Raw genomic sequence first — 12,915 nt, 5'->3', positions numbered from 1 at the left:
ACAGTCAAATAATTTCAGAGGTTGGGGTCAAGAAGGTTAAAAGCAGACTAACAAAACACAATGCTTCTACAGAATAAGAAATTATAGCAAGAAGGTCAGTGGGGTTGATTTTAATAGATGTGAATGGTCAAAAATTCATAAAGCAAATGTGATAAAGCAACCTGGAGCGCAAATATCTCATGATTGCTAGACATTAATGATGAATGATTAATTATATCTTTATTAGAGTATGCACACATTTGAGTCTTCTTCTGGGGAGTCATTTTTCTGCCTTAGGACTCAGCAGGAATGAAAAAGCCATTTTAAATCACAGGGGCAGAAGAATTACCAATTAGTGCAAGAAAGAGAAGCCGTGACTACTGCTTCAACTATCAGTAATAGCTGCAAAGGGGACTTCATGACTTCATTTCTGTTCTGCTCTGTTCTGTTTCTCACCACTGTCTGCCAGAAGCCCAAACTCCAGGTAAATGACTTGTGAAGAAAGGGCTGCAGGAAGACCTTATTTGACTGCATACTCCTGATCCAGCCTGTCCACGACCTGCTCAGCAACAACACCAAGCAGCAGCATCAAGCTGGGAAATTACAAAGCTCTTTATAAATAGGTATTTAATCTGCCAGCCTTCGCTTTCATCCTTCTTTTCTCCTCCAGCTCAGGCTCCAGTTTCATGGGGGAACAAACAGGAAAACGAGAGGAGAACCGGCCTGTCCACAAGCACACGGCAGGCCTGTGTGCTGCCATGGAGGGGCCATTGTCCTCACCCCTGCCCTGCTCTCGCTGCCTGGCCAGTCCCTTGCCTGCCCCTGCAGCAACACACCATTACGTAGCACTCATCTGCCCAGGTATTACTATCTACAGCCCTCCCTGGCTCTGGCTATCCCCGCAGCAAGGCATCCCTATGAATCCCATCACCACCGTGCCCACAGAGCTGGACTTTAACTTGGGCCAGCAGCAGGTTTATGGAGCAGGTTGGCTGGGCATCACCACTTCTTGGTTTGTCCAGACGACTCATAAGCATTGCCTCCTGCATGACATGAGGAAGGGGCAGGATAAAAGGGAGTTTTATGCCAATACGCTTCCATCCCGGTAATAAAGTGTGTATTAAAATGGGACCAGCACCGAGATCAAGCTGCAGCTAAGAAACCTGGTACTTGTGCCAGTGAAGTGAATAAAATGGGGCATATTTGATGGCAGCAGGACAGACCTCAGCTGGCTTATACTACTGCCCTGTCTCAATTACCTTGGTTTTCTTCATTTTCCCTGTTCATATCCTTAGATGTGTCTTTCTCCCCAAAGAGGCTTTTTAAAATTGCATTTGCAATTGGAAGCATCATAGCAGTGGAGGCAGTATTACTTAACCACATGGACAGGAAAGACGTTGTCAACATCATCCCTAAAATTAGTCTGGAAGAGAGAAAAAAGGAAAAGCTGAATTTCTTCAGTTTGGCAAGTTCTCTGATATATATTATAGCTATAGGAAGAACACTCATGTGCAGGGATAACAAAACTAAGCAAAAAGGACTTCTGTGACTATCCTGTAACTGCATGGAGCACAAATATGGGGCTGAACCAAATGAGTCTCCTTGTGCTCTGCTGGCCTCTGAGCAAAGGCAAACAGCTGAATAAACTCAATAAGCTGGAGAAAAGGGGGTGTGGACAGCCCTCTGGTATGGGAGACACTCGCATCACAGCCCACCACAGCAGAGCTGCTTCCCAAGCGCCTGTAGTTCATGTTCCCCATGGAGATCCCCCTGCTCCCGTAGTCACCTGGCTGGCTGGACTCCCACCAACATGAGGACCCGGAGCGCAATCCTGCGGTGTAAATTCCACTCCTCAATGGCCGAGGCCATGATTAAACCACTGAGGAAGAGGAAATTGGTGTCTAAAAAATATTGTGGGCAAACTTTGTTAGATGGGAGGATCCCCAAGAAGGGAAAGAGGACGATGGGCAGCAGAGCCGTCACGGCCAAGGGCAGCGCCTCCGTGCACCAATACAGGGCCATCAGCAGGATTACATAGAGACATCTTCCTTCCTGAAAAAGGAGGAGAGAGGAAAAGTAAGACGTGGCGTTACAGAGACATCTTTTCACTTGGAGGCACTTAGACAAGCAAAACGCACCAATTACTCCTTCAGGGATACAGTATTTCTCCCAAATCATTTCCACCAAGTGCAACATCTCCCCCCCTACATTGTGTAGGGGTTCAGGACTTACACTGATCCTCTGAGACCACATGAAAACCCAAATCCTCCTCGACTGCCTGAGCTTCCTATGTGCTGCAGGGTGGCAGTGCACTGGGGCATCAACCAAGGAAGCTCTGGAGAATAGGACTTGTCCCAGCATGTTGAATTAGGGTGCTAATCCTCAGCAGGCACTGCTGCTAACATCCTTAGGTGTCCCAATATCTGACCCTGCTACACTTAATGTTTGTGCTTTCTCTCCAACTTCCGTGCTTTGCATGGCTATGGAAAAACAGCTTTGAGAGATGGATGTATCGAGTCCCCACATTTGCAATAGGAGGCACACAGAAAGGTTCCTTTTCTTGGATCAGAGTCTCCCAAGAGATCTGTGAGAAACCATTCCATGGCAACCCATCCCAGTCCCTACGGAAATCAGTAAATCAAGCGCCCTGGTGTCACGCCACTTCCTGAGGGCAGGGAGCTCGCCCATGCCCAGCATCGCCCCAGCCTCGGCCAAGGCTGGCAGAAACCCAGTGCCCCCGCGCCGCAGTGGGAATTCATTCATCCGCCCAGGAGGCACAAACTAGACCAACGCCATTTGTCCTGACAGCCACAGCCGAAATGACGAGCGACGGAAAGAAGTCAGAACGGCTCCAAGCCCAGGAGAGGAGAGCCCCGGGGGAGCAGGGGGGAGCCCAGCACAGAGCTGGGCTTGGTCACGGCGGGGCTGAACGGGGATATTGTCAGCGACCACAGGGCAGAGTGCCCGCAGCGCTATAAATAACTGCCGAGAGTCATTTGGAAGCCACAGAGCTATTTATTTTACCGCTCTTTTCCAGCTTCTTGAACAGGTTGAATTCTTGCTCAAAGGCACCTCTGTCCCTCTGCTTGGGCCTTCCTCCCCTGCGCCCAGGGCTGGGCTTGCTGGGGCTTTTGCAAGGGAGATGACGGCTCTGCTCCCTGCCGTGGCTGGGTCGGGAACAGCGTGGGCTGGGAACCGTGTGGAGCTGCGTGTTGGGGATAACGTGGTCTCAGCTGCAGCGTTTGAGCACGCAGCAAGGCACCAGAGCAGGTACGGTGGAGCCACAACCTGCCGGGCTACCTGCAAAAAATCCACTTCAGGCATTAGCTGGATGTGGTCATCCCCAAGCTCCTGGAGCAGACACCAGCCCAGTAACACACCCACAAACTGAGGATAAAAAATAACCACAGTTACTGAGAAAGCCAAAGAGCAGAATCTACCCTGACACCCAGCTGGGTGCGTAAAGCCGAGTGAATTGAAACCGATAGGGATTTATCATTCAATACATCTGTAGTGAGTGTTTGAAAAAAAAGTGGCAAGAATGACAGAATCTCTGATTTGCTTTTAGCACTCAGGCTTTGCATTTCACAAGTAGTTCTGCTAGTAAAGCTCCAGTGCTTCAGTGCACGTGGAGATGCAAATACCGCAGAACTGAGAATAATTTGCTTTGATTTTTTTTAATACATAATCTCAGCGGAGCCAACACTTCATGTGGAGTTCCCAAGATCTGGATTTAAAGACCACTTCCAGTCCTAATTTTAGATCCCAGTAAAATGACATATGAGATAGTGTAAAGTAAAACCTTTTATGTTCCCAGGGCTCAGCCCTGGCACCTGGCAGTTCCCATGAGCTCCCCATGGCTTCACTTCCTCCAAACCAGCAGGACCAGAGCAACAAACCTGGCGGTGCTGAATTTTGAAAAAATAAAGAATCATGTTTTAAAATGTTTGCACACTAGATTAGTGATTTCATTCCCGTGGCAACTGATAATTTCTCTTTACTCTGGTTCTTTTTATACACCAAAGAAATAGCTTTGCTCTCATTAAGCCCTTTTGCAAATGATCTCTAAAGGCCGTATAAATAATTTTTTTCTCCCACTGGCAAAGTATTCTTCAGTTTTCTGCAGGGAAAGTTGCACCAAAGTCAACTGCAACATAAAGACACTTTGCCTCTTACAGGGGTAGAGCAACTGAAAATATTTAACGATGCCTTGATATAAGAGCATATCAGTGAAGGCTTTAATTGACCTGATAAAATAGTTGAAGTACTATTTAGAAAACTAATTATAAGTAAGGGATATTTATTCTCTGGTGTATGGAGAATGTTCTGAAAAACATTGCAATGAAACACAGCATGAATCTAATAACTAATCTTCATTGCAAGATCAAAAGCCGAGGAGTAAAACTGAAACAGGGCAGAAAGAACTGCTATATGGAGGGTTTTCCCAAAATTTTGAAACCTATATCGATCTACAGCAAACCACTTGAAAAAGAAAGCTGTAGTATTGTTTATCCAATTTATTCTACCCTAAAAGAGGACAAATTGCACCTATATTAAACAAGTTTTTCACTAAAGATAGGGCCTTCATTGAACAAAAAAGGAACAAGACCACTTCAGAATAACTTAGATTTGGAGCAAGCACTCCCCAGAATAAAAAAATTTAAAACCGTTAATAAAATCGAACCAAACTCTATACAAAATTTAAAGGTTTTTGGTTTCCAGATATCTTGCAAATGTTAATTAATTAATGCTCTCAGTGCCCAGCAAGTTTGGTTAGTATGCAAACAATATATGCTAACAAATGTCAGAAGAACGGTCTTTTAGGGAGGTGGACGCGGCTGCCCAGGGACAGTCTGGGCTGCATCCACTGTTGTGTGCAGCACCATCACCCCCACATGATCTTTATCCTTCGCTCCCTCTGCTGTGTCACTGTCAGGCTCCTTCTGCTTCTCTCACCTCCCTGCAGCTTTGTTTTTATTTTTTTCAAAATGAGTCTATCAAAGTTCAGGGGGAAAAATGGTAGCGCATAGGAACTTTAAAATGGGTCTTGTGATTGGGTTAATTTTATAACCACTTAATGATTTCCAGGGAAGCGCTGGATGGCTCTGGACTGCAGTAGCTCTCCTTCCTGTTGCTCAAGAGCCTTGGGAATGACCTCTGCCCCTCCAAACACAGATCCTGTCTTCGCTGCACTGAAAGCACTGGGGATTTTCCACACTGGGGGACCTGCTCAGCTACGGCAGAGGAAGCCAAGCCACGAGGTAGTCTCCCATGGGCAGGAGAGCTGGAGGGAGCAGGAGGTCTCCTGGAAGGGCAGATGAGGTGCCCAAGGGAAAGGAGGTGCTGGTAGGGAATGTGGGTCAGATAAGGCAAACTGGCTCACCCAGGCATAGCACCGAGGCACGGGTGTGTATGAGTCCCCAGTGCCAACCTGAAAGGGGACATCAGGAGCTTCAGCTGGACCTTGCTCTCCACCAGCCTCAGGCAGCTCTTGGGCAGCCCAGTGCCACCTGCCCAGTGCCCACAGCCTCCCCACCAGACAGACCCAGCGCTCAAAGAAGCCATACCTCGGCACTGCCAAGCTTTGGGTTTTCTCCATCAGCCGTTGCATGCATGTTACATGGTCATCACAGCCTCATCACCCCCACACAGGCTCCCCCCTCGCCCTTCCCGCCCTATGACCGGGCAAACTAGGGGCATACAGGTGACAGGGCTCCTCCAGGACCTCGATCCCAATACCAAGAGATATTTTGGCTAAACCGGAGCTTTTCAAGCCCTTTTAAACCACTGCTACCACAAAGGAACATCCTATTTGCAATACTCAGAACTACTCAGTACAAAAAAGCACTGGTGGCTTTTAGCATCTCGCTCGCAAACTGCTCTCGCTTTGCAGCTGTGACGGTGCTACTGGCCGTCTCGCTCACACTGCCTGTTCTCCAATGGGATGGATATGCGAATCTGATTTTTACTAACTCAGCTCTTGCAAACATTATGTAATCTGGACATAAACCAAGCCCTGTTTACCAGCCTTCCTGCCAGCAGAGTTGTTTTGCTCCCACTGAGTATTTGCAGAGTGGCTAGAAAGGGGCCGGTAACACAGGGGCACAAGCTGTTAATAGCTTCAGGGAAGATATTTTGCTCTGGAGTTATGCTAAAAAGACATAAAGCTTATTAAACACTTTTATTTAAACTTCTTGAAGTATTTTGTAGTTGGCAGAAAACCAGAATAATTTTCTCTATTTTACAAATGGGACAGCTGAAGCTCAGAGAAAGTGGGCAAACTGACCAAGATCCCATAGGAAGCTAATGACAAAAATGGATTGGGCATCTTAGAGAAAATCTTCCCTGGCTCAGAGCAGCAATAGAACGCAGCAATAGATCCTACATCTTCAAACATTCATGGACTGTGAAACTAAAACAACACAGTGTGATGATTTGACACCGTGCCTGAGGTTAACAGAGCTCCCTTTTTGAATCTCCATTTCAGCATCAGGGTTTGGTTTTGTTTTTAAGATAGATCCACCACATTTGATTAGGAAAAAAGAAACATTTTCAGTGATGGTGACCCACCACAAGTTTAGTAAGCTGCTCCTATGATTAATTAACCTCACTGTTAAAATTATGTTGTGATAATCTGAATCTGCCAGCTTCAATCCTCTGCACCTTTTTATATGCTCCTCCTTTATGCCTTAGCCTGGACCACCCTTATCCAAACTCTGCTTGTGATTAATGTGCCTTCAAGGTAGCGATCAAGTTACTTCTTGCCTTTTTATTCTTTGAAATAAATAGGTTCAGCTCCCACAGCCTTTCACCACATGGCCTGTTTTCCAGTCCTTTACTAATTCTGCGACTCCTCCAGTTTGTCAAAGCCATTTCTGAGCTATGGAAGCCAGACTGGAAGGACGTTCTGGTGAAAGTCACACCCTCACCAAATACCAGCCTCGTAGATCCTCACTGCTCTTGCTCAACTTTCACATGTCCATACACATATTAACCTTCTTGGCTGTGCGTAGCCAGTCTGGTAGCTGTGTTCAACTAATTACGTATTGCCATCTCAAGCTCCTTTTTGGAATCTACTTCCCAAGAGGGACTCCAGATCAGCCTGGCCAGCATTCCCGGTGATCTCCATCTACCCTGGGGCTTATAGAAATGCAATCGGTTGATTGGTTCACAAAACTCCTCTGGTAGCTCTTATAAAATTCTTGTATGGAAGTTCGCTAAACCTGTAGATTTTAAAGTAGCCAGGGCTGGATGCAAGTATTTTAATTTCCCTTTAGTTACTGTCATAATAAAAATATTTCATTATCAGACAACTTCTTATGATATTGGACTGTACTATGAGCACTTTCCTGAGTACAGAACAAAAATGCTTCACTGAATATGGCTTTTCTGCATTGTCCATCTGGCAACAGACTACCATGGGTCAGATTCCTTTTGTGCCACACACTTGAAACACTGCTCATCACCCTCAAGACCCTGCCCAGGGATTTCTTCCTCAATTCTTTCACATCTTTTTTCATGTTTTCTATGGTTCGTAGCTTCCATTCAATATTGACTCTTCTCAACTTCCCTGTTTGCACAAGTATTGCTGCTTTCAATTCCTCTCTGTGCCAGCTTGCTCTTCACCAGGCTTACCCTCTCTCCAGACTGAAGCTCACAGTGCCCATGGTAAAATATCGTCACCCTACTTCAAATTATCACCCCTCTTTTCTCACTGAAGTTCTTCCTCTCATCTCTTTTAAATAACCATTGCTTCCAGTTTTGTGAAATTGGCCTTTCTAAATCACCAAGCATGTAGATAGCAGAGATGGACTTTGTGCATGAAATGTATAATCAGGCTACAATCACTTATTTCACCTGCCAGGCTGCTCTCCTGACTGCTACCTCTTTGCCTGCCCATGCTCCTGCTGTGGTCTCCCGCCCAGGATCCAGCTCCCCTCCGCTTCCCAGGACACCCCGCTCCCAGCCCACCACTCCACTCGCCCACACTGCCATCACCCCCTTTCCCCACAATGCCTTCGTTCATGCTCTTTGCTTTCGAGTGCAAGCAATGTCATTTTTCTTCTGGAAGTTCTTAAAGTCTCCTTGTTCTAATCAGGAGGACTCATTACGTCCAAGTTAATTTTAAATTGCTCTATGGCCACCGAGGAAGTCAAGTCTGTTTTCTGAAGGCATTGGGCCCTATTTGCCTGCTCGGAGTTCCTTTTAGCAGATTTGGCTGCCTCAGCTGTTACCAAGCCAAGAGGCTGTAGACATTGAGTTCATTAGAAGCTGTTGGAACAAGCTCTTTGCACAGCTCATTAAAAGTGCCCCCCATGCCCCTTCCAGCAGAACAGTTCCTCCAGCCCCTCCTGCCCTGCCCGAGCTCTTTGCAATCATTCACAGCTCTCTGAGCAGGGGGGTTGCGGGCACTTCCACTCACGGGACAAATATTCAGCCATTTCAGCAGCAACCAGAGTGGGAGGTAACACACAGACCCTTGCGCAAAGAACTGGTTCCTAGGAAGTGGCTCCACACAGAGCTTCTCCTGCTGCTGTTTTATGTGATGGGCACCAGTTCAGGAAGCACACCCTGAGGTCTCAGCAAACCCATCCACAAAGGAGAAATTTCATTTCTCTTAAATAGGGAAAGGATATTGCAGACAAAAGCACTTACGCAAGTCTCGCTCTCCACTACTGCAACCACAAAGGGCATCAAATAAAAACAAGGGCTATCAATGTAATGTCAGCACCAGTGGCAGCCCTGATGTTGTCCCTCTGTGAAGGAACTCACACAGAAATACGGAGAACAACCACTGCAGGGTGATAGCTGAAGAGAGCTTTAATAGCCGCTTGCAGATATGGATGCTGGAGTTCATCAGCAATAAGCAAGGCCAGACTTGATGGATGATTTTCCTCAAATGATTTTGCCTCCAGGGAGATGTCACCTAGGTGCAGGTTTCACTGGAAAACACATTGCACCCAGAAGTATCACTCAGAAGTACATACTAATCCAAGAAGCCACATCCTATTTGTGGTTCTCTGTTATATCAACTTCAGCTCATGATTTCTTGGTCTCCAGATCCAAGTGAAACGCTGCCCTTGAAGCCAGAGCTCAGGTGGCTTTTTATGGCTCCAATCCCTTAGGAGATTAAAATTGCTGAGCAGCCCAGTGGGAAGAAGGTAAATGGTGACATGATGTGGGAACAGATTTTAGCATCCTCAGAGGAGGAAAGTACTGCAGACGTGCCTGTAAGACACCTTCTCACAAGGGAAGCCTCATCCTGAGGCTAGCAAAGGCTGAGCCTCATTGCTTCTCATCTCCTACCAGTTTCCATAGCACCCTGCGAGGCAGCACACGGACCATCCCAGCAGGAACATGGGGTTCTCCAGCCCATCCAACTCTCCCATGCTCCCAGTGTGCAAGTACTTGGTAGCACCAAGGTTGCTACAATGACTGTAACACACCTAGGAGCTCCGCCTGCCCCAGCCTGCTCTCCGTGGGTGCCCTGCCTGGGACAACCTCCCAGTAACACCAGCAGCAGCCCAGTCAGCTGAATTCCTTTGGAGATAGAGCTTGCCAAACACCTGCAGCAGCTCTCGCGACCTGGCTGCCCAGGAGAGTGCGAGGTTGGACTCGAGTCCCATGTTAGGATAAACCATCCGACCCGAGCAGCGCAGCTGGGGGCACACATTTTCCATCATGCGCCAGGATAACTTCCAAACACTACCACCCCAGATCCCCTGCCTGCTGAGCGCTCGCCTGTTCCCCCCCGCTTGGTGTTTTTACACTGTGGTTAAAAGCGTAACCTGCTCCCTTCCTCTCCGGCATCCCCCTGTGGCTCAGGCTACGGAGGGCGGTTCAAGCAAGCTCCAGCCGTCAGAACTTAATCCCCTGTTGATGCAACACCAAGTTTCCTTTCTTGCTGAACAAGTGAGCGAATTTTATGTTGAAACTAGATGAATCACTGACCCCTGAACATGAACAGATAGAATTTTGTATGGTAGCTCACAGCTACAGGTTCACGCCTATGCCAAACAGGGGGAGAACTTGGTGAAGCTGCAGTCGGACTTGCTTGAAATGTTGCACTGGTTAACAGCTGCACGAGCATCAGCATTTTGACAGCAACAAGTGCACGTACCAGCCAGTCTCACTGCTACCAACTGTAATGCATTTCGCGCCCATGGAAAATGAAGAAGAGATCGCCAACGCAATCGGGCAGACTAGTCAGCTCTACCAGGGCCTCTCCTTCCCTGCCTGCAGCTGCCCCACTGCTTCTTCACCTTCTCAGCTGCAAACACTTCCACTTTCCCGTCCATCACCAGTTTTTCTTTAATAAAACAGCATTGATCAGACCGGACTGTGCATGAGGTCCTCTGTGGGTCGCACCCAGGAGCGGGCTACCAGCACGCTGCAGGAGTGGAACGGGTGTGAACAGCACCATTACACCAGCAGAGACTTTTTTTCTTCTGTACATGTGGAGAAATCCCTTTCCCGAACACCCAAATCTTTACACAGCGTGTGTAACACTATACGCTTCTACCAGTACACAGAGCATCTAGATCGAGGGCCTTCCCGCAGTGCAGCGCCAGGTTCATCTGTGATTTATTCTCACCATTAACCACTGTGCGGTTCAGGCACAAGCTCGCACTGAGTGTACAGTGCGTCTCCTCACACTCTTAACCATATCTCATGATTTTACCAGTGCCAAAGTCAAAGAAGATACTATTAAATATAATTGAAGTAACTTGTTCAGCTACCGTAAATGAATGTACAAATATAATTATCTATTTATGAATCTGCAAAGGAATTAAGTGCCTGTTGTGCAATGTGCTTTCCGCTCTTTGAGGCAGACATTTAGTATATTCCTATTAAGAACTCACCCAATAATGCAAAATAGAAGAAAGGGAGATTAAATCCAAAGAATTTTCTCTTTTAACATGCTGTGTCATTAAATAAAGCAATGGTCATTCTGTGTTTTGTTTTTTTTTTTTTTTAATTTGGGAGATTTATTTGCTATCTTGAACATAAAGGTTTCATCTGACAAGCACTATACAGGCAGAAGTAAATGCCACCTTCATGTCCTTACAGCACCTGAATCATTCTATAATCACTAAGTACGAACATCACTTATCTTCTGATGTAAACAAAGTTATTCTCAAATGGACCTGAGTCAGAATGTAATAGTGAAATCCTGCCCATACTGAAGTCAATGGCACAAAATTTCCCAGGGACTTCACTGCCCCATAGATTTCCACCCCAAGGGTCAGACCTCTTGGCGCACAAGAGCTGCGTACATGGGACAGCTGCAAAAATCCTCCAGTCTCCAAAATTTTGCCACAAATTGCTTAATGTGCAGCCTAGCACACATGCCAAAGCCCAAACCTTACCAGGAAACCAGCTTTTCCACGTCTACAGAACACCACAAACATCTTACTCAGAAAGCCTTTTTGGACACAGCACCAAAAGTCTCTCCCCCCGAGAACGGCCCACAGCGGTGCAGGCAGCACTCGCGGCTCCCCTGCATTTCCCAGCCCTGCAGCACAAACTCTGCTGCACAGCCACCTCCAGCCCTGCAGTGTTCCTCTCTCCCTGCCCGCACCGCTACCCAGTGCGATTCCCATAGCAAAGGGGATGAGACAGCAACACCAGGCAGCCTCACAGATCCGAGCACTTGCCTTCCATCCCAGCTCTACAAACAACTTGCTGGGTGATGCTGGCTGTGGACCTGCTTTGCCTCAGTTTCCCCAGCTCCCCTTTGAGCGCTACTGATGAAAACTACAATAAGGCAGCTAGGTATCAGCAAGAAGTATTAGTTAAGTGCCATTTAGTTCAAGCTGATTCTGAACCATAGGTTCCTTACGCCTCCCAATGTCTATATAAGCAACATAAATACAGTTCACGCTATCCATGCCTTCTTCCCCCTAAGAAGTTAAAATAACCCCAGGATGCCCGCTCCATTCGCAACCTAAGGTGGCTGCAGAAGGGTGAGGAGCTGAGGCAGATCGCGGGCTTTGGTGGTCCCCTCCGTCCGGGGGGAATCCCTGGCAGGCAGCAGGGTGACCCTCGTGAGGGCCAAATCCCGCCGGGGCTGAGGCAAGAGGCGAGCAGCAAGGCGGGACAGAACACCAAGGCTATGTCCCCGCTCCACGTCCCCAGGGCTGTGCCCCACAGTTCGCGCCCCCAGTCTGCAACGCTGATCCAGACCCTTGGTCCATGCCCTGCGTCGGCGTCCCCAGTTTGTGCTCCTGGGCCGTGGCCCCGGTTGGTGCCCCCCAGTTGGTACACCCTAGTTGCTGCCCCCGCAGTTGGCGTACCCTAGCTGGTGCCCCGCCGCCCGCATCCCTGGTCAGCGCACCCCAGCTCGACGTCCCCCGCCACGGAGCGTCCCCAGTCCGCAACCCTGAGTGGCAGCCCCAGCCGGTGCGCCCGCTCTCCACGCTCCGCGGCCGGTGGTCTCCATCCACGCCTCGGCTCCGTGCCCTCCACCGGTGTCACGCACCCCACCACCCTCGCTGCTCCCCCCCCCCCCCCGGTACCTTGGGGGGCAGGCTGAGCAGCACGGGCACCAGCGCCAGCGGGGCGCAGAGCAGCACCACGAACCGCCGGACGCTCCACACCTTCTTCACCAGCGCCCCCAGCGCCGCCATCCCGCCCCCGCCGCCGCCGCCGCCGTTCCCCGGCTTTATCCCGCGGGAGCGGAGAGCGGCCGCCCCGCCCGCCGGGAGGAGCCCCGCTATGCCGCCCCGCCCCGCCATACCGCACTTCGCCCCCCTATACCGCCCTGCCAACCTGCTATACCGGCCCCCCGGACCCCTATACCGACCCCCTATACCTGCTATACCGCCCCCCCTATCTCAGCGTTTTCCCAGTCGCGGCAGAGCTTCGGCCGCGCAGCCGGAGGGGTTCGGCACCGGAGACGTTTCGAAACTGGTTCAAAAACTCTGGCAGCACGAG

At 48.9% G+C, this 12,915-nt stretch overlaps 1 protein-coding gene across 1 annotated transcript in view; it reads right to left on the bottom strand.

Moving 5' to 3' along the window:
- The window catches only part of SLC13A3 (solute carrier family 13 member 3), a 28,421-nt gene extending 15,798 nt beyond the window's left edge, over window positions 1–12,623 (bottom strand). The window contains exons 1-3 of the mRNA XM_030008963.1: window positions 12,498–12,623; window positions 1,766–2,031; window positions 1,239–1,402 (exon numbers count right to left, since the gene is read on the bottom strand). Of these exons, the coding sequence (XP_029864823.1) occupies window positions 1,239–1,402; window positions 1,766–2,031; window positions 12,498–12,608 (541 nt within the window). The 5' untranslated portion in view covers window positions 12,609–12,623. The remainder of the gene's footprint in view (window positions 1–1,238; window positions 1,403–1,765; window positions 2,032–12,497) is intronic.
- Window positions 12,624–12,915: the final 292 nt, after the last annotated feature.

The sequence above is a fragment of the Aquila chrysaetos genome, chromosome 3 (genome assembly GCF_900496995.4).
Source record: "Aquila chrysaetos chrysaetos chromosome 3, bAquChr1.4, whole genome shotgun sequence".
NCBI lineage: Eukaryota > Metazoa > Chordata > Aves > Accipitriformes > Accipitridae > Aquila > Aquila chrysaetos.
This window is presented reverse-complemented; position numbering and strand designations above follow the sequence as displayed.